This window comes from Pezoporus wallicus, unplaced genomic scaffold (genome assembly GCF_028554395.1).
Source record: "Pezoporus wallicus isolate ANWC-B61680 ecotype Strahan unplaced genomic scaffold, APGP_CSIRO_Pwel_v1 contig_8042, whole genome shotgun sequence".
Classification (NCBI taxonomy): domain Eukaryota; kingdom Metazoa; phylum Chordata; class Aves; order Psittaciformes; family Psittacidae; genus Pezoporus; species Pezoporus wallicus.
The window spans coordinates 1892823-1915968 of NW_026639380.1; the positions used below are offsets into that span (position 1 = coordinate 1892823).

At 36.5% G+C, this 23146-nt stretch overlaps 1 protein-coding gene across 2 annotated transcripts in view; it reads left to right on the forward strand.

Annotated features, from left to right (window-relative positions):
* The first annotated feature begins 385 nt into the window (after positions 1-385).
* FMN2 (formin 2) overlaps positions 386-23146 on the forward strand; it is a 158677-nt gene continuing 135916 nt past the window's right edge. For both annotated transcript variants that reach the window (XM_057414483.1, XM_057414484.1), the window contains exons 1-2: positions 386-2342; positions 19553-19719. In XM_057414483.1, the coding sequence (XP_057270466.1) occupies positions 401-2342; positions 19553-19719 (2109 nt within the window). In that variant the 5' untranslated portion in view covers positions 386-400. The remainder of the gene's footprint in view (positions 2343-19552; positions 19720-23146) is intronic.

Sequence of the window (23146 nt, forward strand, 5' to 3'; positions counted from 1 at the left end):
TTTTTAGTGTAATTACCATAATGCATTGCATTTTGAGTGCAACTCTTTTTAAACCTGTGGAAAGAACTTCTTGTTTATTATCTTTCTTTCTTCTATCTACTTTCAGAGTGACTTTCCTTTTAAAATTATGTATTGTATTTTGGTGGCCTTTAAAAAGTAAACATGTAAATCACCAGAGGTACTGTGTAATCTGTCAAAGTAGCATATGCTCAAGCACCTTATAAACTAGTAAATAATCATAATATTTCTCTTTCCAAGGTTATTAGTGTGTTAATTTAAACAATTGCAGAACAATTCAGGAGTAATTAAAGCACCTTGCCTTAACTTTTTTCTTTTTTACAGGCACTTGAACATTTAAGTCCTGAAATTATAAATGATTTGATGACGATCTGAGTTTGCAATGCAGGCAATAAAATCTGTGGAACAAGAAGTGATTTTTATAAAGGAAACACTTTTCACAGAATCCTTCCTCAAGAAACAGGAGTGCCGCAGAAACCCGGAGAGCAGGCAGCTCTGCGAACAGCAGCCATTGGAAGGAGCTGTCTGCAGCTCTCAGTGCTGTACTGAGCATGTCCCAGCGGAACCCAGCGCTAGCAGCACATTATGCGAAAAGGCAGCTCTAGCAGATGGGAGAGAGTCACAGCAAGCGTTTGCTTCACTTGCATCATCACCGCTTGAAAACAAACCTGGATCGCTAGAGGGGATCTCGCCGGCAGGCCAATGGAATGAAATCCGAGAGCATGGCTTGATTGCCGAAGGTGTTGCACTGCGAAAAATCATGGGGAATCAAGATGGGAAGCTAAAGAAAAACACAGGTGATGTGCATGAAGGAGAGGATGCCTCTGGGCCTAAGGATACGGATGGCACAAAGAAGGTATCGGGAAGCAGAAGGGGACTGGGGAAGCATGCAAAAGGAAGTGAATCTGGTAAGAAGAAGGGTAAATCAGACTCGAGGGCTTCAGTGTTTTCAAATCTGAGGATCAGAAAAAATCTGTCCAAGGCTAAAGATGGGAATAGTAGTTCACGGGAGGATGTTTTGGAAAGCCAGGCCTTGCAGGCTGGAGAGCTGGACAGTACTCATTCAATTGTTACCAAAACTCCTGATATAAGCATCTCTGCAGATGAAGGGGGTCTCTCAGACACAGATGTAGAACATTTTGAAATCAGGAATGAAACTGTTCCAGCTGCTGCAGAGACACAGGATGGACAAAGGACCAGCTCTGGCTCTGATACGGATATATACAGTTTCCATTCAGCCACAGAACAAGAGGATTTGCTTTCTGATATCCAGCAAGCTATTAGACTGCAGCAGCAGCAGCAGGGGGCAATTAACATTGGAACTGAGGACCTTGTCACCAAAACAATGGGCGGACACATGGCTAATTCGCAAGCAGCCCCCTTAGATTTTGAACGGTTTCTTTCACTAACTACCACCGACAAAGAGAGGAGCCCAGACACTGAGGGTGCTTTTCCAGCAGTATCTGAAACTGTGGAAAACATTCCCGTCTCCTGTGCAACTGAACGTGAAGGGAAAGAAGCAGTAAATGGCACAGGCTCTCCTGGTAACGGCTTATTTGAAACACAAGAACGTAAGCTATTGATTGAGAAACAGGAACAGCTTATTGCTGGAGTGGATGCTGTAGCTAATGAATTAGAAGATGATTTATATAGAACTGTGGTGGAAAACAGGTCTCAGACACACAGCTCCACACAACCTTTTCCAACCTCTGTAGCAGACACTGAGACTAAAATTGCTGAAGTGCAGGCCGTTGATTTGCAGGGCTCAGTAACAGAGGATGGTATTTCAGATGCAGGCCCTGATCATGCTGCTGAGACTCAGGAAGGGAAACACACTCTGTCAGCCAGTCAAGAGGACCTGCATAATGGTTTATCCATGGAAATAAAAGATGGCATTTTGTCCTCCCAGGGGACAGCAGACAGTCCGATGCTTGGTTCCCGATGCTTTAAACCCTATCTTATTAATCCTTGTTACATCAAAACCACAACTAGACAACTGAGTTCTCCCAACCATTCACCTTCTCCCTCCCCATCCCAAAGCCCACTTTCTGTGAGGAGGCAGGAGTCCTTCCAGAAAGCAGAAAAAGTCTCAATCAAGAAGCAGAGGTCTGCTAGTTTGGCAGGTTTATTTAGTCGTTCTGCAGACTGGACAGAAGAGGTATCTAACCACAAATATGAGGTAACTCAGAAGGTGGGGTCTGCAGGCTACTTGGAGCACAAGGGGTTTAGAGAGAAGTTTCAAACAGAAAGAGTGCCTTTGACTCATTCAAGAAAGTCCTCAGGGGTGCAGGCTTCTACAGAGACATTTCCCAATGTCTTTTCAGGTGAGTGACATGTATTAAGTTGGTGTTAGCTATTTGTTTCCCAGAGTGTCTTTGAAAATATATTTAAGATACTTGAATTCAGTCCTTTGCATATAAAATTGTCTTTACTTGTGCTGACAGTTCTAAAATTGAAGGCCTGATATTACAAACACAGTCACATTTCATTAATGAGCATAACCTCTCCATTCAGTGTCAGGCTGGCAGTACTGCCAGTAAAGGAAGTGTACAGTTCTTTTGAAGTTTTTCTTTCTGTGTTTCTCCTTTGTCTAAATCCTGTAGGAAAAAGCTGGATGCCTTAATTATTCAAAAAATGCTAAGAGCTGCACTGTTGTAGGCAGACCAGCTCTCTGCATAAAGAGATCTTTCATATGTGAAGCTTTTCGTAACTGTGATCCTGTTTGATGTTTTCTTGTGCTAGGCACTGTTCTGATGTACTGTAAATATTTGAGAGCTGCACCTGGTGTTAGACTGAGGCAGTGATGAAGATTTGCTTAGTGCAAAAAGCCATGCAAGCACAGATGGACAGCACTACAGAAAGGAGCTAATTTCCCCTTCAGAAGGGGGAAGAGGAGAAGAAAAAAATGTTAATGACTTGAAAAGGCAGCATAAAATGGAGAAAGGAAACTGGGGGTAATACAGTTTGGTAGCTGTGACAGGCTGCTGCTCAGGCTACATGGGGTGACTCATTCAGGAAAGCATTCTTTCACCTTGTCTGTTAGGCATCTTACATCCTCTTATAAAGGCATAGGGATATAGAGTTTACAAATGAGATAACATGAATATCTATTCACACTGTATGGCTATATTTTCCTGCATTTTGAGCTGTTGTTGGGTTTTTTTTCTCTTTTCTCTCCCACATCTGAAGTTTCTATATAAAGCTAATGTATTCACAAATAGAGAAGGCCTCTGTCACATAGGAGGTATGTATACAGAGGAAACTAAGCAACCTATTCCATTTATTTTTCACTTAAGAAAACTGTAGAACTAAGAATATGGAAAAAATGCCCTACGAGCATCTGTTACAAGATTAAAACAGCTGAATCTATGATCAGGTTTGTTTTGAATGTAAGTCTGTTCTGGATTCATGAGCATGGTAACCATGTATGTACCTGAGCTATTTGCAAAAAAATGGAGTGAGAATATTTGTGCTTTTACAAAAACTAAACAAAATAGTATGGTTTATGAAGGGAACAATGATGTGATTTAATAACCACATGTAAGAAAAAAGTTGAGCAATCAACAACTGTTTTGCATAAGACTTATCTTGTTTTATAGATATTGAAAAATATAGAACTTGTAATCATTTGCGTTCATAGTTGCTTTCTTTGTGCACATTCTACTCTGTTTAACATCACACTAATATTGGTGAATTAAATTGTCAGGAAACAAATTAATATTAGTGGCTTTTTTGCACAGCAGCCAACTCCAGGAGCTTGAAATACTCAGGTAAAGAATTAACATTATTTTCCAGATTCAGATCACATGAATACTTTAATTCTTCAGTAGCCTTGAATAGAAATCCCCAATTTCAGGCTTGCAAGTTAGAATTTAAGTTTTTAACACAAAAAAAAGCCAGCCCCCTCTGAAGGAGACCAGCCCCTGTGAAGTGAGCTGAATTTTTTGTTTGTGCTTTAAATCCCTTCCACTTGTTTTCTAAGATTTTGTTTCAGGCATCCCTACCTAAAGCTTTACAATTTGAGGTGAACACTGTTTTCAGATTTATAGCATATAAAAAGCACTTTTTTTTTCTTTAGACATTTGACAGCTTATAAACAACTGTGGGAGCAAAGCTTTAAATTGCATCATCAGTAATTAGATTTTCTTCTTTATGATGGTGCTGTGATTGAAATAAATTTTATGTGGCAAACTTCAAGAGCATGGAATTACATTTTAGAGTCCTATTTCCCAGGAAACAGACTTGTTCACATTTCCTCTCAAGATTTTGATTTACTTATAATAATTTTTGTTTTATCGTGTTTTCCTACCACCACTTTAGACTTATTGTGAAGGGACCAATGCCCAATGCAACAGTGGTTCTGTCTCCTATGGAAATGATGGTGACCCTCATTTGCATGTACATACTAGCTGTCTTCATAGGCAGAGGACAATTATACCTTTCAGTTCCCGCAGAAAAACTTGAAATGAGGCAAATGGAAGAGGCTTGATAACGCTTCATCTCTCTTTGATCTTTCTTCTTTTTAAGAATGTACTTGCAAGCTGTAAATTATCAAGAATATAAAAATAACTAGTGTACATAAAAAAGGGAAATTAAACTTAACATTAATATTCCCACAAACTGGCTGTCATTGCTGCAAGAGCAGAAAAGCCTCTTTATTTAAATCAGTCTGCACAGCAACAATTACAGAAATAATTTCCTTGTAATTTGAATTTTGCTTTTGACAAATGTTGTATTTTAATTGCATGCATGAGATGCATCAGTCTGGGGATTTGCCATCAGGCTTTTAGGGATAAAATTCTTCATAGTGGTTCACTCCTATCTTTAAAAAAAAAAAAAAGCTTCTTGCCTAGAGCAAGTGACTGTTGTGTTGTTCTACATTTCTAACTAGAATCAAGTAAAATATTCCACAACAATTTAGTCATCAATTTTAATGACAGCAGGTTCTATGCAGATGACTGGCCTACTTTTGCAGTGTATTGTGGTCTGGCTGTATTCCATTTGGTTTTCACAATGATCAATATGAACTTTTTTAAGTCTGCTTTAATGTTAAAATGTAGATGGAAGCCAACAGCTTGAATGGTAGAGACTTTGTGTATTTAAATTTTGCTTTGTGTTAAAAATAAGCATGGTATTTCAAATTTGATACATTGGCTAAGAATCTCGCATGAACAAAGTTATGGGCATTTTGTAATCCAGGCATCTATTTCTTTAATGATGAGGACAGCTGTATTTGAAATTGCAGTGACAGTAATTACAAGTTCTAGATTACCTGATGGACAGTGAAACCATGGCTTTTATGTTGTAGTCCCAGGAGGACAAGAGCTGAAGCTGAATGAATAGGATTGTCTCTCTAGCTTTAGTATGTGTCAATGAATGATTCACACTAACATTAAGAGAGTATCTTGGTGGGAAAATTAAATTGATGTTTCCAAATATTAATAGCAATGTAAGAGCTAATAGAACAAATTAATAAAAAGGAGTTTATCCTCACATTAATTTGAAGTGCAGGGACTGCAGAGGAGCTAGTAAGGGTGTCTGTTACATAAACTGAATGTAAAAGTCTCATCAGCTGCCCCAGATGGTTATTAAACTCTTCCAGACAAACCCAGGCCCTTTCTAATCTCTGTTGGCTAGCTGTAACACACTTGGTGCATGCATCTCTTTCAAACAGATCATTTATCTTTTAATTTATCTTCAGAGATTTATATTTATCCTGCTGTAGCTGTAAACAGGTGACAGATAAAAAGTCCTGGTTACCATAAGACAAGACCTGTTAGTCCTGTGCTTGTGTGCTCACAGCTGCTTTTTGATTTCTATGGAGTGCCAGCCTATTTCTTATAAAGACTGCTTTATTTCACCTCTGCACTGTGTGAATGTCATCTGCACTCTCTTGCAGTTCAAGTACAGAGTGTGCAGGCATAAATGTCTCAGTATAGATAAGTATGTGAAAATTTGAAAAAAAAAAATAGACGAAAATTTGCTTATAAGACAAAATAGATATTTCTAAAGGATTGTTTTGGGGGTTGGTTGGTTGGTTTGTTTTTTCATTGTGATTCACGTGATAATGCCACGATATGGATTTGTATCTACTGGCTTCTGTAATATAGGAGACTATTTATCACACAACTGTTATTTAAGACTACTTATGCTTTATTGTTTCACTGATGATGTTTGTTATCAGTAGTTGTAGAATCATAGAATGATTTGGGTTGGAAGGGACCTTAAAGGCCACCTAGTCCCAACCTCCTTGCCATGGGCAGGGACACCTTCCACTAGACCAGGTTGCTCAAAGAAAGCTTCATCCAACCTAGCCTTGAACACTTCTGTGCGTGGAGCAGCCACAGCTTCTTTGGGCAACTTGTTCCAGTGTCTTACCACCCTCACAGTAAAGAATTTCTTCCTAATGCCTAATCCAAATCTCCACTCTTTTAGCTTAAAGCCATTCCCTTTCGACCTATCACTCCATGCCCTTGTAAAAAGTCTTTTCAGCTTTCTTGTAGGCTCCCTTTAGGTACTGGAATGCTGCTGTAAGGTCTCCCTGAATACAGATGGGTTTTTTTAATCAGATGGCAGTACAGACTCCTCTAGTGGAGCTGCCCAACAGCAACTCTTCATGTGATAGAATCACGCATTATATTGAGTGTTGCTAGTAAGCATCTGAAGGGAAAGATCTTCTTTTTGCCTTGTAAACCTAAATGGGGGAGAGGAGAGAGAGAGTAGGGCTGCAATACTGCAGTCCAACCACAGTAAAATGTGTTTGTAAATGGGCTGCTATATGTTCTTGAAAGACTGCTGAATGCTGGAAAGTTACTTTAAAGTGCTGCAATATGGGAATCAGAGCAATATGAATAATGTCATTGGAATGCAGTACTGCCACAGGCTTGTTTTCATGGGGTCTCATGATTAATGCTTTGATCTTTATCTAGAACTTCACTGGGAGTAGCAGGTTTTGGTCATGGGTTTGAGTGTTTGCATCTCAAACACTCTCAGCAGCAACCCCGTTCTGAGGTCTGACTGGCAGTCTGAATCATGTCTGGTTGTCTGCTAAACTCTTTTGGGATGGAAAAGGGGCAGCTTATAGCTGGAGGTCCATGCATCTCTTCTAGGGTCTGAGACATAGTCACAGTATAATATCCACACATGGGATCTGGGTAGAACCGGTTATTAAAGGACATTGTGTGCTTCAGTGATTTCATTTCTATGAAAGAGCAGTGGATTATTCCAGAGGGAATAGCTTTGAGAAGCTGAAGTTTGAAAATATTTCTTGGATCTAATTGTGCTTTATTATTTTAAAAAATATTTATAAATCACTTAGTGGTTTGGGGGCTGGTTTGTCCAGTGGTTTTGGTTTGTGTTTTCATTTTTTTTTTTTTCGTAAGCCGGGTAGACTACTTCGCAGAAAAAGAAAAATCTTGAAGCAGGCCTCATTTTTTCTTCATGCTCTAGGAATATTTTCTTCTGCCTGTATATGAGGGATCAAGTTCTAATGTGAATCATCCTGACAGAAAATGAGAAGATACTAATTGCCTAAGATATTTTGTTTGTGCTGTTGTTTAACCAGCCTCACTCAGAATATGGCCAAGTGCATTCGTTATAAACTACTCCTGCCAAAATTTGGACTTGCATAAGGAATAGTGGTGATGAAGCATATACATGTAGGTGTTTCTGTGACTGGCTTTATTTATTTTTAGGTACATTTCAAAGCAGCATTCTGTAGCAGTTAGGTGGAATACAACAATTTCTGGAAACTTAGAGGCATATGTTTTATCTTTTGGGGAGATGAGGTGTGTTGATACAAGGGTAACAGGGCAAATGCACTGAGAAGCAGTGAAAGGAAGGTGGTGGTAGGATGTTAGTACTTTACGCTGTGTCACCTCCTCCTTTCCTCTTCATGTGACAAGGCTAGTTGCATTTCATTAAGTGCTTTGGAAAAGACATCAAAGTGGGTTCAGGAGCTGTGTCACACTGTTGTTTCCTCTAAGCAGCAGCAACTTTCTGATTTGCTACATTGCAGTTCATGCAAAGGAACTTAGGGAAGTTGAGATGATCTGTGTTACATTGAGTACCAAATGACTATTCTTTGTTTTATTTCTGTATTTTTCTGTCCTGAATAAGTTTCTTTCATGTTGATGGAAATAGTTAGGCTTTCTGCCCATGAAAAGGAAGTGGGTTATGTTTTCTGATGCAAAATCTTGCTTTATTGTCAGATAAATACAGAATATGACTTCTTTCATCCGCAGATTCATAGATGACAGAACTATTGTCACCTGTTTTGCAAAAGTAAGAAGCAGTGGTTATGAGGTAGTGTGTGTATATGTGTAAACAACATCACAGTTGTAAAAGTAATTCCTAACATACATAAAATTAAACATCTGCTAACATCCATGGAAGAAAAGGTGGTTTTCATTAAAAAAAAGGGTGTGTGTGTGGGAACAACAAAAAAACCCAATTAGAGCAAAACATTGCCTTCATAATAGAGGGTGTGTATCTAAACACTGTTCTGTCATGCAGAGACAATACAGTATGCTGAGAAATAGAGGGAAATATTTTATAAAATCAATGAAAGAATATGAAGGTCAAGCTACAGCAAGAGAGATATGCTTGGGCTTTATTGAGACGAAGTCTAGAGGAACATATCTGCACAAATATTTGGGTATGCATGTATTTTATTCTTTTTCATGAAATGCAGTTCTGATTTTCTGCTTTTCCCCTTTATCATACTGGTTTTTGTTTATGGATACAAAGATTAAAAGCTTTTGTACATCATGATAAAGATTAAAAAATCAGCAGTTATTAAAGTTGGAGGAGTTTCAGACTTTGTGTGCACAGGTCCTGGAGAGGAAGGAAATCTAAGGCATGCTGCAGCTCTAATAGGCTGAAAGAAATTTGTTACTTGTCTCCCACTTTAGAGGCTTCCTAGTTCAGTTCAGTTTCGGTTTGTGACCTGTGGCTGCTTGAGCAAATACTTGGATTTGCTTCTAAAGTAGAGGTGGGCCAGACTGCATTAAATGTCAAGTGAAATGGAGAACTATTGAGAATAAAGAAGTTTTACAAAACTGAATTATAAAGAAATGTGTACCAGTTTCAACTGACAAAAGTTGCTGTTAGTAATAGTTTCCCCAAAAGACATCAGAGGAACTTCTTACTTTAAAGAGCTAGACAGAAAGAATTGTGGCTTTCCAGCAGTCTGTGAGAACCTGGCACAGAATACTGCCTTCACATTGCAAATCACCACAGAAACTAAAAGGGTAAAGATGGACAGAATTTAATACTTGCTGAGAGGAACCTAAGTACCTGGAAAACGCAATATGGAAGTTGCCAAAGACGCATATGGTGCCTAAAAGATTCGGTAGACAGACACATATAGATGCTCTTTTATCATAAACCACTATAATTGGGAAAATTTTAGGAATATACCTTTACAATCTGCTGTAATACTGCACTTGAACCTGAAGAGCATGCTGGAAAAGTTATCTCCTCAGAAAGCATCAACTACCATTAAATACTCTCTTTCTCTTCCTGAAGAGAAATCAAGGTGAAAGGAGGCATGCCATGCAGTGTTGTGGGAGCATACATCTTATTTATATTTTTAGAAAGGTATTTTGTATCATGTACAACTGCTGTATCATATTTAGCAAATTGTCTGGTATTTCAAAACTTCAGCTTCTGAAAGATATTTAGTGACATATGTGACATATAGTGAAATATAAGAAGATATATATAGTCACATATACAGTGAAAGGTAGGGGTAAAAGCATAGTTTAATACTTTGTGTCAGCTTTTCCTGTTATACATATGTCATATATCAGAAAATTCAGTGTGGGGGAAAGGTGTAAAATCTTAGTCACTGTGAAAGCAAAATTTCAAGGAGTTTAATGTGCAAGTTAGGAAGACAGAGTGCGTCAGAGACTTGTTAATCTGCAAGTATTCTAGAGGAACTGTCACAGGCCATCACAAATATTTTAATATATTTTAAAGCTCTGGTGATAGCAGAGTTATAACATCTGCGTTACAGAAAAAGTATTGTTGTTATAGCAAATGACTGAGGCAATTATCGTCTTGATTTTGACTGCAGCAACAAGCAAGGCTTTGGAATAAATCCTAAAGGAGGAAATTCTAAGATATAATTAGCTATTGGGTATATGATAAAAGGATGAAGAAAAATAGAACAAAATACAGCATGGTTTTAGCAAAAATCAATAAAACTACATTGATAACTTTTTATGTACAACTGCCTTCTAGACAATGCAAGAATGATAGGAAGGAATTCATCTGGGTTTCCTTACAAAATGGAAATGGTGCAAATCACTCAAAGAAAAAAATACTGGTGGTTTTGATAAGGGACTCTGTCATGTTACTTCACTGCCACCAGAGATGAACAGCTTCATTTTAGCCTACTTCTACTCCATCTGTTGTGACACATAGGCTCGTTCAAGCTGTGGAAATTCATTGCATAATTATTGCGAGAGTAGAGCTGAGCCTTAACCTTTGTCCTGATCATAGTGTTTGCAGGACAACATTTTCATTACCAAGTAAAATTTTTGGTAAACTTTCATCTATCTGTATTATAACACAAATGTCAAAATTGGGAACTGGGCTGGCATTGGGAGTTCATTCATCAGGATGGAGGTCTGCATTGAATTTCAGCTTGACTGCTTAGCTCTTTCCAACATGATTTGTGCAAATAAGGCATATGGTTAAGTAGTCTTTTGACACACCATTGGGTATATGCTGCAGTTGGTGATGCTGCCATGTCCCATAGCTAGCACAAGTGGAGCAAGCTGTTTTAAAACACATCCACTTGTTTTGATCAAGGGATACTATGGTTAAAGAGTGAGATGAGGTTTTTTGAAAACTCTCTGTAACATCCTTTTTGGAGTGGCTTTTTAATTCATTAAATCTGGGATCTTTTCTTGTCTTTTTTTTTTTTTTTTTTTGAGAATCCTGTTTTCACGTTTTGCCAGACCTTCACTTTTTCCATCAGGGCATTCCTGAAAGAATTTCAGGAGAGTTTGTATGAGGTGCTACATTTGCCCTGTGTATATTGTGGTGGCCCTGGCAGCAATCAGCAGGATTCTCTTGCCAGGGGCAGCTTGTACCCTTGCTTCCAAAAGGGAGCATATTAATGTGTGTTCCCTGGCTTTTCTGTGCTACTTAGAGCTGTTAGCATTATGTGATTCTCTTTCTGTAACTGTAATGGGTTGCTTGTTTAGCTGAGTAAGTCGAAATCTCAGTGACACAGTTATTCAAGCTGTCTTTCACAATCCAGAATCTGTTGAAATGATTAGTGATTATTGTGTGGCTAAAATGGATGGGGAGGGAAATAATTGAGTTACACAGGATCTGATATATTGTGGTTCTAACTTAGAGCTGGTCAAGAGATTTTGTGGAAATTTTTTAACAATCAAGAAGGGTACTGAGATGGGACAGCATAAAATTGAAGATTGAGATGCCAAGAGATCCAGACAGCTTGGCAAAAGTAACATGGTGTTTACTGTGATAATCAGCTACAGAAGTGATAGATGTGAAATTAGTAACTGATAGTTTTATTCTGTTTGTTTGAAGAGTTTGTGAATGTAAGAAATCAATCAATACATTATCCACTGGAATTTGGTAAATATATATTTCTGACTTTGAAATTACAAGCATTACAAAAATTAACTGTGTGTAAGCAGGCGTAGAAAACTGAGGGACAGAGGGAGATAGTGTCAATATGTGTCTTTTTTAAAATTCTCTTGTTTAAACAGTCTTTCTGCTTTTGAATGAGATGGTACGTGGCTTCTGTTCCTACCATCCATGTGAACAAAGCCAGGAAATTTGAAGACAGAAAATCAGAGGACTCCGAGACACTTGCACATATCCCTAACTTCAGTAATGTTCTAAATACTAAAATATAAAATATAAATATATATGAAGAATAAACTTAAATATATATATAAATGCAATACAAATATGTGAAGAAATCAATATTTAATCTCTTGGGTTTTTTTTTCCTTAAAAAATATTTTTGTGTACAGGCAGTGAATGTAGATACTAGCTATTACACTGATAATAAGAACAAAAAGAAATATTTTTATGCCAGAATTACAGTAATTTGTACCATAACCCTAGACCTTGTCTAGTTTTACTATTTTTAAGGTTTGTGTTGCCTGGAAATTAGACTTACAGAAACTAATTTGTGTTTATTTATAGTAGAAGGATTAGGTTATTTTCTTTTAGTTATGCAACCACATTGTGCGCACAGGCATGTTGCGTGGTCGGTTTTCCATGTTTTATGTAACCAAGCTGTGAGAAAGCTGTCAGGTGGTTTTATGGAAGTATCTGTCAATGAAAATTCAATCCCTTTAAAAACAAACAAAACAAAATGAGAACAAAACAGCCAATGCAAGCTCACAATATGAGATATCGGGAAGAGTTTCCCAGTCTAAATCAGCAGAGGAGTAGAAACTCTGCAGCAAAAAAAAGAACCAGAAATGAATTTTCTAATCCTGGAATTTTGGTCATAATTTCCCAGGTTGTTCTTCAGGCAAGCAAGAGGCAAACTTGTTACTTTTTTAGTGCAAATTTATATTTAATATATCCAGGACTTGGGCTTCTCATTTGAAGAGATGACTAGAATACTAATTTCCAGTTCTGTTTCGTTCCTGAAGTTCCATACACACCTTTAAAAAACACGTCTTTTTCAGCAGTCACGTGTTGCACTTTATATCTAGGCAGACTGGTGTAGGTTAGCTGAAAAACTTGTGGTATGAAAAGTTTATGAAATTAAAGTAAAATATTAAAGAAATATAATACTTTTAATCCTTGAAATGTTAGTTTTATATGTGAAGTATTAGCTACTGAGTGCTTTGTATATTTGAGAACCAGGAAAGCACATTAAACTGCCGGAAGGTGAAAATGAAGTGTGATTGACTTGCCCCTAGGAAATGATTCAGCAAGCTTTTGCTGTATAGTTTGGGGAGATAAGATGAAAGACTAAAACTTGTGCTGCAAAGTATATAAGAAATTACATGTAGTTGCAATTACTAGCTCATCTGTAAATACGGAAATCTTTACAGTATTTATGTGTCTCAGACATGTTTTCCCCCTTCTGGTATTTTGGGAAATGTTTGGTGCTGCACAGTTCAGGTGCTTTGCCAGATTATTTAGGCTTCACTTAGCTGTGACCTTGATGGTGGTATATGTAGGAAAAAAAAAAACAGGGAAAAATGGAAAGGAGGAATGATGTAGACATATATGGGGCAGCAAATATCTAAAGTACAGTGTTTCTTAACTTTTGAAAGCTGTAGAAATCAGATTTTCTTTTTCTCTACTTACTGTTCCTTTTGTTTTGTTGTTCTGTTTTTTTTTAATTTATAGGATTATTTTAATTTTTTATTTATATTTATATATATTTATTTATTTTTAATTTATAGGATTATTTTAACAATTGTAAAAAGACTATCATTATCTTTTCGTATTTTGTAAGACAAATAGAAAACATATTCTGAACAGAAATACACCATTTTGCCCATGTCTTCTTCCTTTTCCTTTTTTTCCTGCACTGCCTCCCAAAAATAAAGCAAGGCCTATGGTACTTATGGCTTCAAAGCTTATAAAATCTCTTTGCTGTGTGAGCATTTCTGATCTCACTAAATTGGAAAAAAAAATAAGAGTAAAGTGGGGGAAAAAAAAGCAAGTCAATTTGAGCTTTTGAAGATGTAAGCAGTATGTGCATGAATCAAGTTACCCTTGATGTGACTCTGAATATGGTGTTCAGAAGTGGTGGTATACTGAAGCTGTTCACTGTGTATCAGGAAAAACTAAAATGGAAAGTCTGTCTCCAGTCTGTAAAGATGTGCTGATACAGCTGTTGTGCTAACGGTGAAAGTGTGGCATAGTGCTCTGGTTGTTAGAGGAGAGAATTGCAGGAGAAGAGCAGAAGGGAGAGCTTTCGGAGTATAACTCATTTTTATCATTAGTCTCAGCTTATGCTCACTGACAGCTGTGCTCCAGGCTTTTGCAAATGCAGTGTAAGGAGGATAGGAGACAGATTTTTAAAGATAAATGTGAGTTTATAACACCAGGATCCTTAGGGAAACATTATTGCAAGTTCTGCTGCAGTGCAGTGCAGTGCCTCAGTGCATGTGTGGTTTTTTTTTTAGTGTGACCGACTACTGTAGTTTTCTTCTGTTTCTCCTTTCTATTTGTACCTCTCTTTTTAATAATTAAGTAAATCCAAAGCCAGAAACAACATGTTCATGATATTGCTAGTTCTTAAGGATTTTATTGCTTACCTCATAGCTTTTTGAAAGGTTGGTCTTCGAAGCAGATTGGACAGGAAAAGAGCTATAATGTCAATTCATTGAGTTGGGATTTGACTGTATTTCTCTGTGAAAAGTACTGTACATGCTTTCAACATTCAGTAATTCCATAGACAATAAAGTGTAAGGCAGACCTGCGTTTTGGAACAGTGTGTTTATTTTTAGTGTCTGCTTGAGGAGAAAAAAGGTTGCCCTGGAATATGAGGTAATTGTAATAGACCAAATGTGCTTCCTGCTAAAATAGGCAACCTCTTCATCCAAAGTGACTCATAGTGCAGCTCATGACAGGCAAGTTGGTTCACATTACATTATCAGTATTGATAGCCAAGCTCTGTAGCAGTTGTTGCTGTATGTAAGGCAAGTTGGTTCACTTTATCTGTACTGATAGCCAAAGTCTGTAGCAGTTGTTGCTGTATGGAAGGAGGTGTAATACATACACACAGATACCTCTCCAGGCCAAGGCAGAAACTGTGGCTGTGTCAGGGTGGTACCAAGTGGGATTCTTATATGAAATATGCATTTTATATAATAGTTGAGATTTTAAGTTTCATTATTTATTATATGAAATAATGTTTGTAAGAATGTCTTTTGGTAGGTTCTTTCTCCTTCCACCTTGCATTTGAGTAAATGCAGTTGCGGTAAATCTGAAGTTGAAAATGATCAGTCAAGAATACAATTACGTGTGTTTTTTTCAAAAAGTATGAATAGAAACCATACTGGAACTTGTGAATTTTCATTCTGCAGTTAATAGCTTACGTGTTCTACAGAGGAGGTTTGTATGAACAGTGTTACTTATAGGGATAGTATGAAGACCTGTAATGTCATACAGGAGAGAACAAGCTCAAAGTGCTTCATCTTCATAGGAATGGGAGGAAGTGACAATGACATGGAAGTGGAGAATATGGAATTTGGATGGTGAGCCAGGAGACCCAGACTGAGTCATGGCAACAAAAGTGTCACAGAATATCCACAGAAGGCCAGAGTACCCAAAATGTCCAAACTTATTTCATGTTTACGTTCTTTTAGTTTATTAATTGTATAATTCTTTGTAAGAAAAGAAAAATCTTTTTATCCCTCTCTGGGATTTAAGAAGTCATTCTAAGCTCCTAAAAAATAACTTAAGAGTTTATTGTCATAATTTACCAAGGGTTTTGTCAGGGTCTTCAGAATACTGATTTCATCTAAGGCTGAAATTTAGCTGCAGATCTTCTCTGATTCAGAACTTAATATGCCTCCTATCTGAAGCCAAACTAATACTTAGGAGGAGGGCAAGAATAGAGTTCAGGAGCTTCATGATCTGGGATTTCTAGGAAGAAGGGTTGTTTAAAATATAAAAAAAAGAAACTTAATCTGTTAGGGGAAAAAAATTGATCTGAGAGATCTTTGTTCTTTACTATTTTTCATAGCATGTAAAAGAAACCAAGAGAAATTGTTTTACCATTACATTTAACCTGTAACAGAAATCAGCTTATTATTTGCTAATTCTGAAAACATTAATCATATAACTATCCTAGGTTATTTGCAGTCATCTTCCTATTGAAGGTGTTACCTCATGTAAGTTACAAACATGAGGTAATTAATGATGTCTGAGGAAAAAAGCTGTTGTTGCTGCATTTTATTTATAAACCAAAGATGAAAAGGTCTAGCTCAGAATCTTGTGGTTGAAGTTGACAGGAATTTAGCCTATGCATTACATACAGATATGGTTTTGGTTTTGCTGTTTAACAAATAGATGCAGGGATTGACATTGTGCTGTCAATATATGATGCAGAATCATTTTAATTTGAATTGGTTCCAAGCATGTGTATTGCAGACAGGATGCTGGAAAACTATTTCTGCTTCCAGGCAGAGGTAGTTAAAAGCCTATGGAGTCCAGTGTTAAAGAGGTATTTCATTATATCAAAACAAAAATTTCACCTTTGTCTTGCCCTAAATCAAAGACATGATTTCTGCTGCTTCATGAAGATCGCTTTGACATCAAATGTAGGCACAGGTAGGGCCAGAAGTCAATAAGATGGGCTGATTAAGCTGCAGAGGACTTTGGAGCTGCAATGCTTCCACTGTAGTGACAACTGGCGTTTAGCTAAAAGTAGGTGGGGAAGAAAACATCAGATGCCCTTAACATGGGAGGAACTGCTTCTTGGTAAGTGATGGCTTTCAAATGTTTTTTTCTCATGTAAAAAAGCTTCAGCCCTGTCTAGAACTGCAGTGCCATAATATTGGAAGGTTCATCATGGCTGGGTGTTGTCTCAAGGAAATGAGTGATGTGTCTCAAGGAAATTAGACAGTACTGACACACTTTCTTTTGGTAGGGTTTACCTCCTCACTTCCCTTAAAGGGAAATATGTATTGTACCTTTCATAACTTTCATGGGAGATGGGTGGTTCTGACACTTGTAATGAACATTCAATTGTATGATAAGCCCTAGCTGATTAGGTACAAAACTTCAGTGGCTTAAAAGTCTGTTCTTAATATATTGTCCAGAAAGTGCTTTAAATATAATAACCCGTTTACTATTGATACAGATTTTTTTTTCACAGCTGTTCCCTGTGAAGCTCTTTCTGTATACCTTGAAAATTAAATTTTTTTCCAGCTTGCGTTTGGTAAAATATGTTAACTGAACAGGCAAAATGTATTTCTGTAATTCAGATTTCTATGTCTGTCCTCATATCTCCATAGTAATTGGAAGGAACACACAAGCAGCTTTAGAACGCAGCTTTATCCGAACATGATTACCTTTGTGTGGAGAACCTTTATTTCTTTGACTCAACCTATATTTGATGCAAAGGACAGCTTACTGGTACTAAAGTTAGTTTGAATTAAACTGTTGATTCTTTCAAGTTAAAAGTACTAGCTAATATCATTAAATAACTTTTACTACCCTATTTATTATAAGACTGCCAATACACTGGAGAGAATAATTCAGGTTTGATGGACAAAATGAAATGAGTAACACATGGTACAGTAAGAGAAATTAAGTTAATTTTTTTCATACATAAATACTTATATTATCTGAATGCTAAAGTGTGTTTAGACAATAGCTAATAATCACTAAGCAATGATAGTTAATAACAACTATACAAGTTAAATTGCAACTGAATAGCGACTAATATTCTGATTCCATGTTCACCAAGACTGTCAAGAAGTGCTATGAAAATTAGCAAAAGAATGGGTGGATTAAGGGGGAAAAAGGGGGGGAGGGGTGGTGTATTTCCTGTTTTGTCATTTATGGGTATTATTCCTGTTAATTAGGTTAAAGCAAAAGGAGGCAGGGGGAAGAGAGGGGGCTATTTTGCTTCTGTATGTGCAGAAGAGTCTTTAAGCATGACAGGATTATTTAAATGTTGAAATATACAGACAAAAAAAAAAAAGATATTTCAAGTCTGACATTCAGAATTCATGGATAACATTTAAATTTTTAATGTAGCATAGAGAAAAGTGTAGTCCTGGTTTTGGTTTGTGTGTGAAGTGCTCTTTCTCTTGTGTATTTTTTCATTATTTTTTTCTTCTGTGCACTTCAGATAAGCATTAAAGCATTGACTTCCCCACTTATCCTCATCACTTGCAGTCTCTCATTTAACTAGACAACTTTCCATGTTGTTGAACTTAGTGAAGTAAGTTGATATTATGGTAATACGGTGTTCTTTGCCCCAGAAGGGCTAGTGGAAGTGCCATCTATTGGTGCTCTAGTGTCAGTGTGATGCCAGTCTTATGTTCTTATTTTTCCTAAAATTTGCTTACATAGCTTAACCTCAGTATTTATAGCTAGGAGTATCCGTTTATTTCAGTAAGAGGGCAGTAGCTAGAGGTTTTTCAGTGTTCTTTTGCAACACTACTAAGCATTGGCAACTACAACTCCAAAGAAACATTGCTGAAATCACAAAAATATCTGTGGCAGATAGCTCCATATTTGTGCTTTACTTCCATGGTTTTGTACAGTTGCTTTTCTTCACGTGGGGAATTGCTGTACATTGCTGCAACTGTGGAATAGAGGGGTATTTTGAATAAGGAGTTTTGTTAACGTCAACTCATATGTGGTGAAATGAAGCACCAGAGGCAAATTAATCAGCAAATGTAACAAAACCTGTATTTCTTACAAGTTTATTCCCTAGCTTATCCTCTTGAATGTACTATATTGTGTCTAATAAAAAGCTAGGAAACTTGGACTAATAATTCAGAATTAGCAGATCTTTAGATGTGGAGAGGAAAATCTTAGAAATAACTTCTAACACTTTATAATGCATTGTTTATTTTAGGCTGTATTGCCACATGAAGTTAAAATAATACAGAAACTTTGAGCTAATGTCACAAGATCCTTTTTAAATTGGATCCAGATGTTTGAAAGAAAAATCTTTTTATGTTCAGAAAGCCTGGGAAGTTTTAGATTTTTAATAAAATCAACATTCAAACAGAAATCTTGCATTTTTATGTAAAATCCAGTAGTATTATTGTTACTGTTGTTATTACTACTTTAAATGACACTAAAATCCTTTATAGTGTAGTACATTTTTTTTGGAAAATACCTTTGGCTTCCAGTGAGTGGGTGGAAAAACAGGCTATAGAAACTGTTCTAGGTGAAAATTGTATTCACAGCTAGCCCACACTAAAACATGAAATTAACTTCATTACTCCATCTGCCTTTTCTCCTCCAGTAGATCTATTTCATATCTTTATCTATACTGATAAAAATCAGTAAATCTGAACTTTGACATCTTTTGACATATTAGAGCTTAATCAAGCAATTTAAAATTCTTGCAATGTAGATTTTACTGCAGCTTGTGTGTATAACTGATTTTTGTAGTCTCTTTCAGGCTAACTGTACACGTCATAATGGTATTTCAAACCTCTGTCATTGTCTCCTGTAATATATTTTATAGCATAAGGCCTCCTTTCATGCTGAAGTGAGATAACAAAGAAAACACTTTGATCATGAAATCTGGCACTATAATAGGAATAAGTCTCTTCTCACTCTTTAAAAGTTTTACTTCTCTGAATTGCTGCTTGTGGCACTGCGTTTTGGTTTGGATCACTTTGGTCCCCTAAAACTATATTAAATACAGCTAATGCAGAATAGTTATCAGTGGCTTTTTGCTATTGTTCTTTTATTGAGGGTTTCCTCAAAGAAATTGTGTTGTATTTTATTTATAATAATTGAAATGCTTCATATGCATTTGTAATGCCTAAATCTTTGTGTCCTGTCTTATTGATCTGTGCCATCACCTTGGCAGGGCGCACTCTGCTGGAAAAGCTCTTCAGCCAGCAGGAAAATGCACCACAAGAAGAAGCTGAAAAATTATGTTCTCGCATTATTGCAATGGGTCTTCTGCTTCCATTCACTGACTGCTTCAGAGAACCATGTAGTCAGAGTGCCCAGCAAAGCACACCCACATTTGATGTAAGTACTGAAAATGTTATCTTTTGTCTCTTTTGCCAAGTGGGACATGATTTATCAATGGCTTATCATTCCTGAGAGAATTCTGTTAGTCCTTTTAATGAAAATTACCCTTATGAGAGTGGCCAACTATTTTTCTGAGCTTAGATGTGTACTTTAGATACTTTATTATCCTGGTAAGCATAAATTTCAAGATTCTCCCACAACCTGATTTCTTAACTTTTTAAATCATATCTTAGTCTGCTATACTATCCTTTATCTGTTGTATCCATTATGTCTTTTTCTTTGAATCAAAGTACTCTATTTCAGTTCAACAGCTGCTTCACCAAAACGTAAGACTGCATGTCACAAAACTTTACAGAACTTAAAAAGGATGCCTGTGATAGACAATTTTTCTCCTCTGAAAAGAGTTTTGAAAAAATGTACAAATATTAACTAATCTACTTAATACCTTACTCATATAGTTAAGATCATCCTTATTCTACACATTAAGCTGAAGCTTGGTTAGAAATACTCAAAAAATGATTGGCATAGATATGAAAGAACATGAGTCTTTTAACTCTTTGAATCTTTCTCATCTTTCCTGAAGAATAATTTAACACAACTGGGGAAGGAAAAATGAGTAGAATAAATTTATCCAATGAATTCTTAAAATAAACAACTTGCCTAGATAACTTAGCTTAGCTACAGAATGACTCCATAGTCCCTCTAAAAGTGTTCAATCTTTATGTTGTATTTTTGGGGTGGGTTTTTTTTTTGTTTTGTTTTTCAAGAAACAAATGTTTAAAACATTTTCAGACTCTTTTTGAAATTAATTGAAAAAATAGAGTGTGACTATAAAACAGGCTATTCAGGCAACCTAAATTCATACACTATGTGAAAGTTTTTATGGTTAAATCTAACCAAAGTGATTGGAAAATACATGTTTCTTGTTTTTCTGGCTGTTTAAAACAGTCTGTCAATGTTTTAAGTTCTCCTGGCTTTACCGTGTACTCAGCTAATCTCTTTAGAGTATTGAACACAATATTCTTTTTACAAATTTGATTCTCACTTATAAACAGATTTTACCAAAGTAACAGTTTGGAAAGAAGCAGAAGAGGCTCTTTTCCGAACTGGTATTCCATGCTTTGTCTGAATAAGAGAATTAATCTAGTTATCTTTCATTGACTATTTGACAGGATGGACTTCCTGAAAAGGAGCAGTAGCCTTGGGTAGTGTCATGTGAATGGTGTGTTAAAGGGAACAATATAAGATATTGCTGGTTTAGCAATAATCTTAATTTGGACTATCAATAAGAAACAAATGCTCTGTTACTCTTTTTATGTGTAAATCCCCTAAATAGATTATGCTCTGCAAAACAACGTCAGAAGTGGCGTATAGCCCTGTGCATGCAACTAGTAGCACATCTGCTTTAAAGGAGCGTATATTGGTCTTAAACACTAAGATCTCAACAACTGAATTTTGCATGTCACAAAGGCAAGAGCTGCTGCTATTAAGTTTGGGAATATGTTTCTGCTTCAGCCTTGGTGACCACAGTACAGGAACACCTACCTGTTTATTCATTACATGCCTTATGAAGGTGAAAATGTTTAGACCTCACAGTATAAACTCTAGTGGCTGAGAATTTCATACTGGACTTCTTCTAGCTGATTTTGCTTCTTAGAGGGAGTAAATAAAATATCTTGCTGAATATAAATGGTAATGGTTAAGTAAAGAAATTAAACAATTAACAATTAGTATGGAAAAAGCTTATGGTGATACTGTATATTACTTAAAACAGTACATTTAAGATCTGTGACTTGTCTCCCCTCGTGTCTCTCTTTGTCTCTGTGTTTTGCTTTTTTTCTTTAATTTTCTTTTTTTTTTTATTATTTACTTCATTTGAACAGAATTTTAATGTTGATCTGACCATTTATTTCAAAGACAGAGGACTCAGACTAGCCTTAAGTAATAGTTAGATTTCACCCATTTAGAATTAGGAGATTCATCATGTTTGACCTTGCTCCAAAACTGGGAGCACAGCCAGTCCCATATTCTTCCTTCATCTCTGAGTTCATAAAATGTGCCTTTAGTTCATCCTGGATTGCCTCCAGTTTGGCTGCAGTCCTTTTACTCAGCTGAAACTGCGACCAACAAAGCTTCTGTAACCCCGTCCTTGTCCCAGGTTTGTCTTCCACCTTGCTGTCTGTCCTTTCTCCTACATCTTGTTCTGGTGCTTGCTTGTTCCTTAATGTTACTCATTTGGCTGTTTTGATTTTTATCTTAGTCTCTTAGATCACTCATTTAGTATAGTTTTTTTTGCAGAATTGCCAACATTTTTTCCTCTGAAATCCTTCCTTGAATCCCTTCTTTTCCCTTTTGTGGCTGATCCCACATATTTCTGAGCTTTAACTTTTTTTTTTTTTAATGTTGGATAAAATCCACAATTCCCCTTTTCCTTAACTGTGGTCCCACAGACTTTGTTTTTTTGAAGATGTTAAGTTACAGTTTATGAAAATAATTCAGTAAGCTTTGTTCACTCTATGATCTATTGCTCATGGCTTATGATGAATATAAACAGATTATTTAAAAGTCCTATTCCCTCACTCTGATCTCCTTTTCTGGATGTCCTCCAGTGAATTTAATTTAACATGGCTAATGCTGAACTCTGCTGTATTGAAATGTTTGCAGTTGCACACTGATTATATTCTTGTCATCTTTGTTACTCATGCCTGGTGGTAACCTTTAGTTCTCTCTGTCTTACATCTGTGTATCCAAATCTTTTGTCTGTTTTCTTGGTACCACAAGGGAGATCTGTTGTTATTATATGTGTCCTGCAGTGTTTCAGAATTCAGTGTGGGCCTGCACATCATGCCATTAAATAACTGTATACAGCCTCACTTTCTTTTCTCATTGGATCCTATTTCTTCCTCTTCCACGCTTTCTGACTGCAATTAGGCAATGCATTAAGAGTAAAGACAATTTTCACAGCTCTTAGTTTCTTGAGCTAGTATTATAGTGGCTCTTGGAAGAGAGTGTAAATTAAAATCTTAGACTTTTATTTCTGGTGTAAGTTTCACTTTGTGGATTGTGATGCTTACTTCTTTGTTAGTATATGATAAACATGAAGAAGCAACAAATACCCAATGAAAGCATAAATTTTCCAAGAACTAGCAGCTGTCATCACATTTATGCTGAGGGTGGCATCTAGTTTTCAGAGGCTCATAACTTGGGATGTTTTTTGATACATTTGATGATGATTGGAAATGGCATGTTCCTGAAGTATAGCAGAATTTTTTGTCAAATTTCAAGTCATAGCCCAAAGAACAGAAACTTCAAAGCTGTATTAAAAACTCATAAGAAAGCTTTTATCTTCTCCCTTGTCCTGTTTTATCAATTGCTTCTTTCCAAACAGATTGTGGCAGATGACCAGAATAAAAGATTAGTCTGA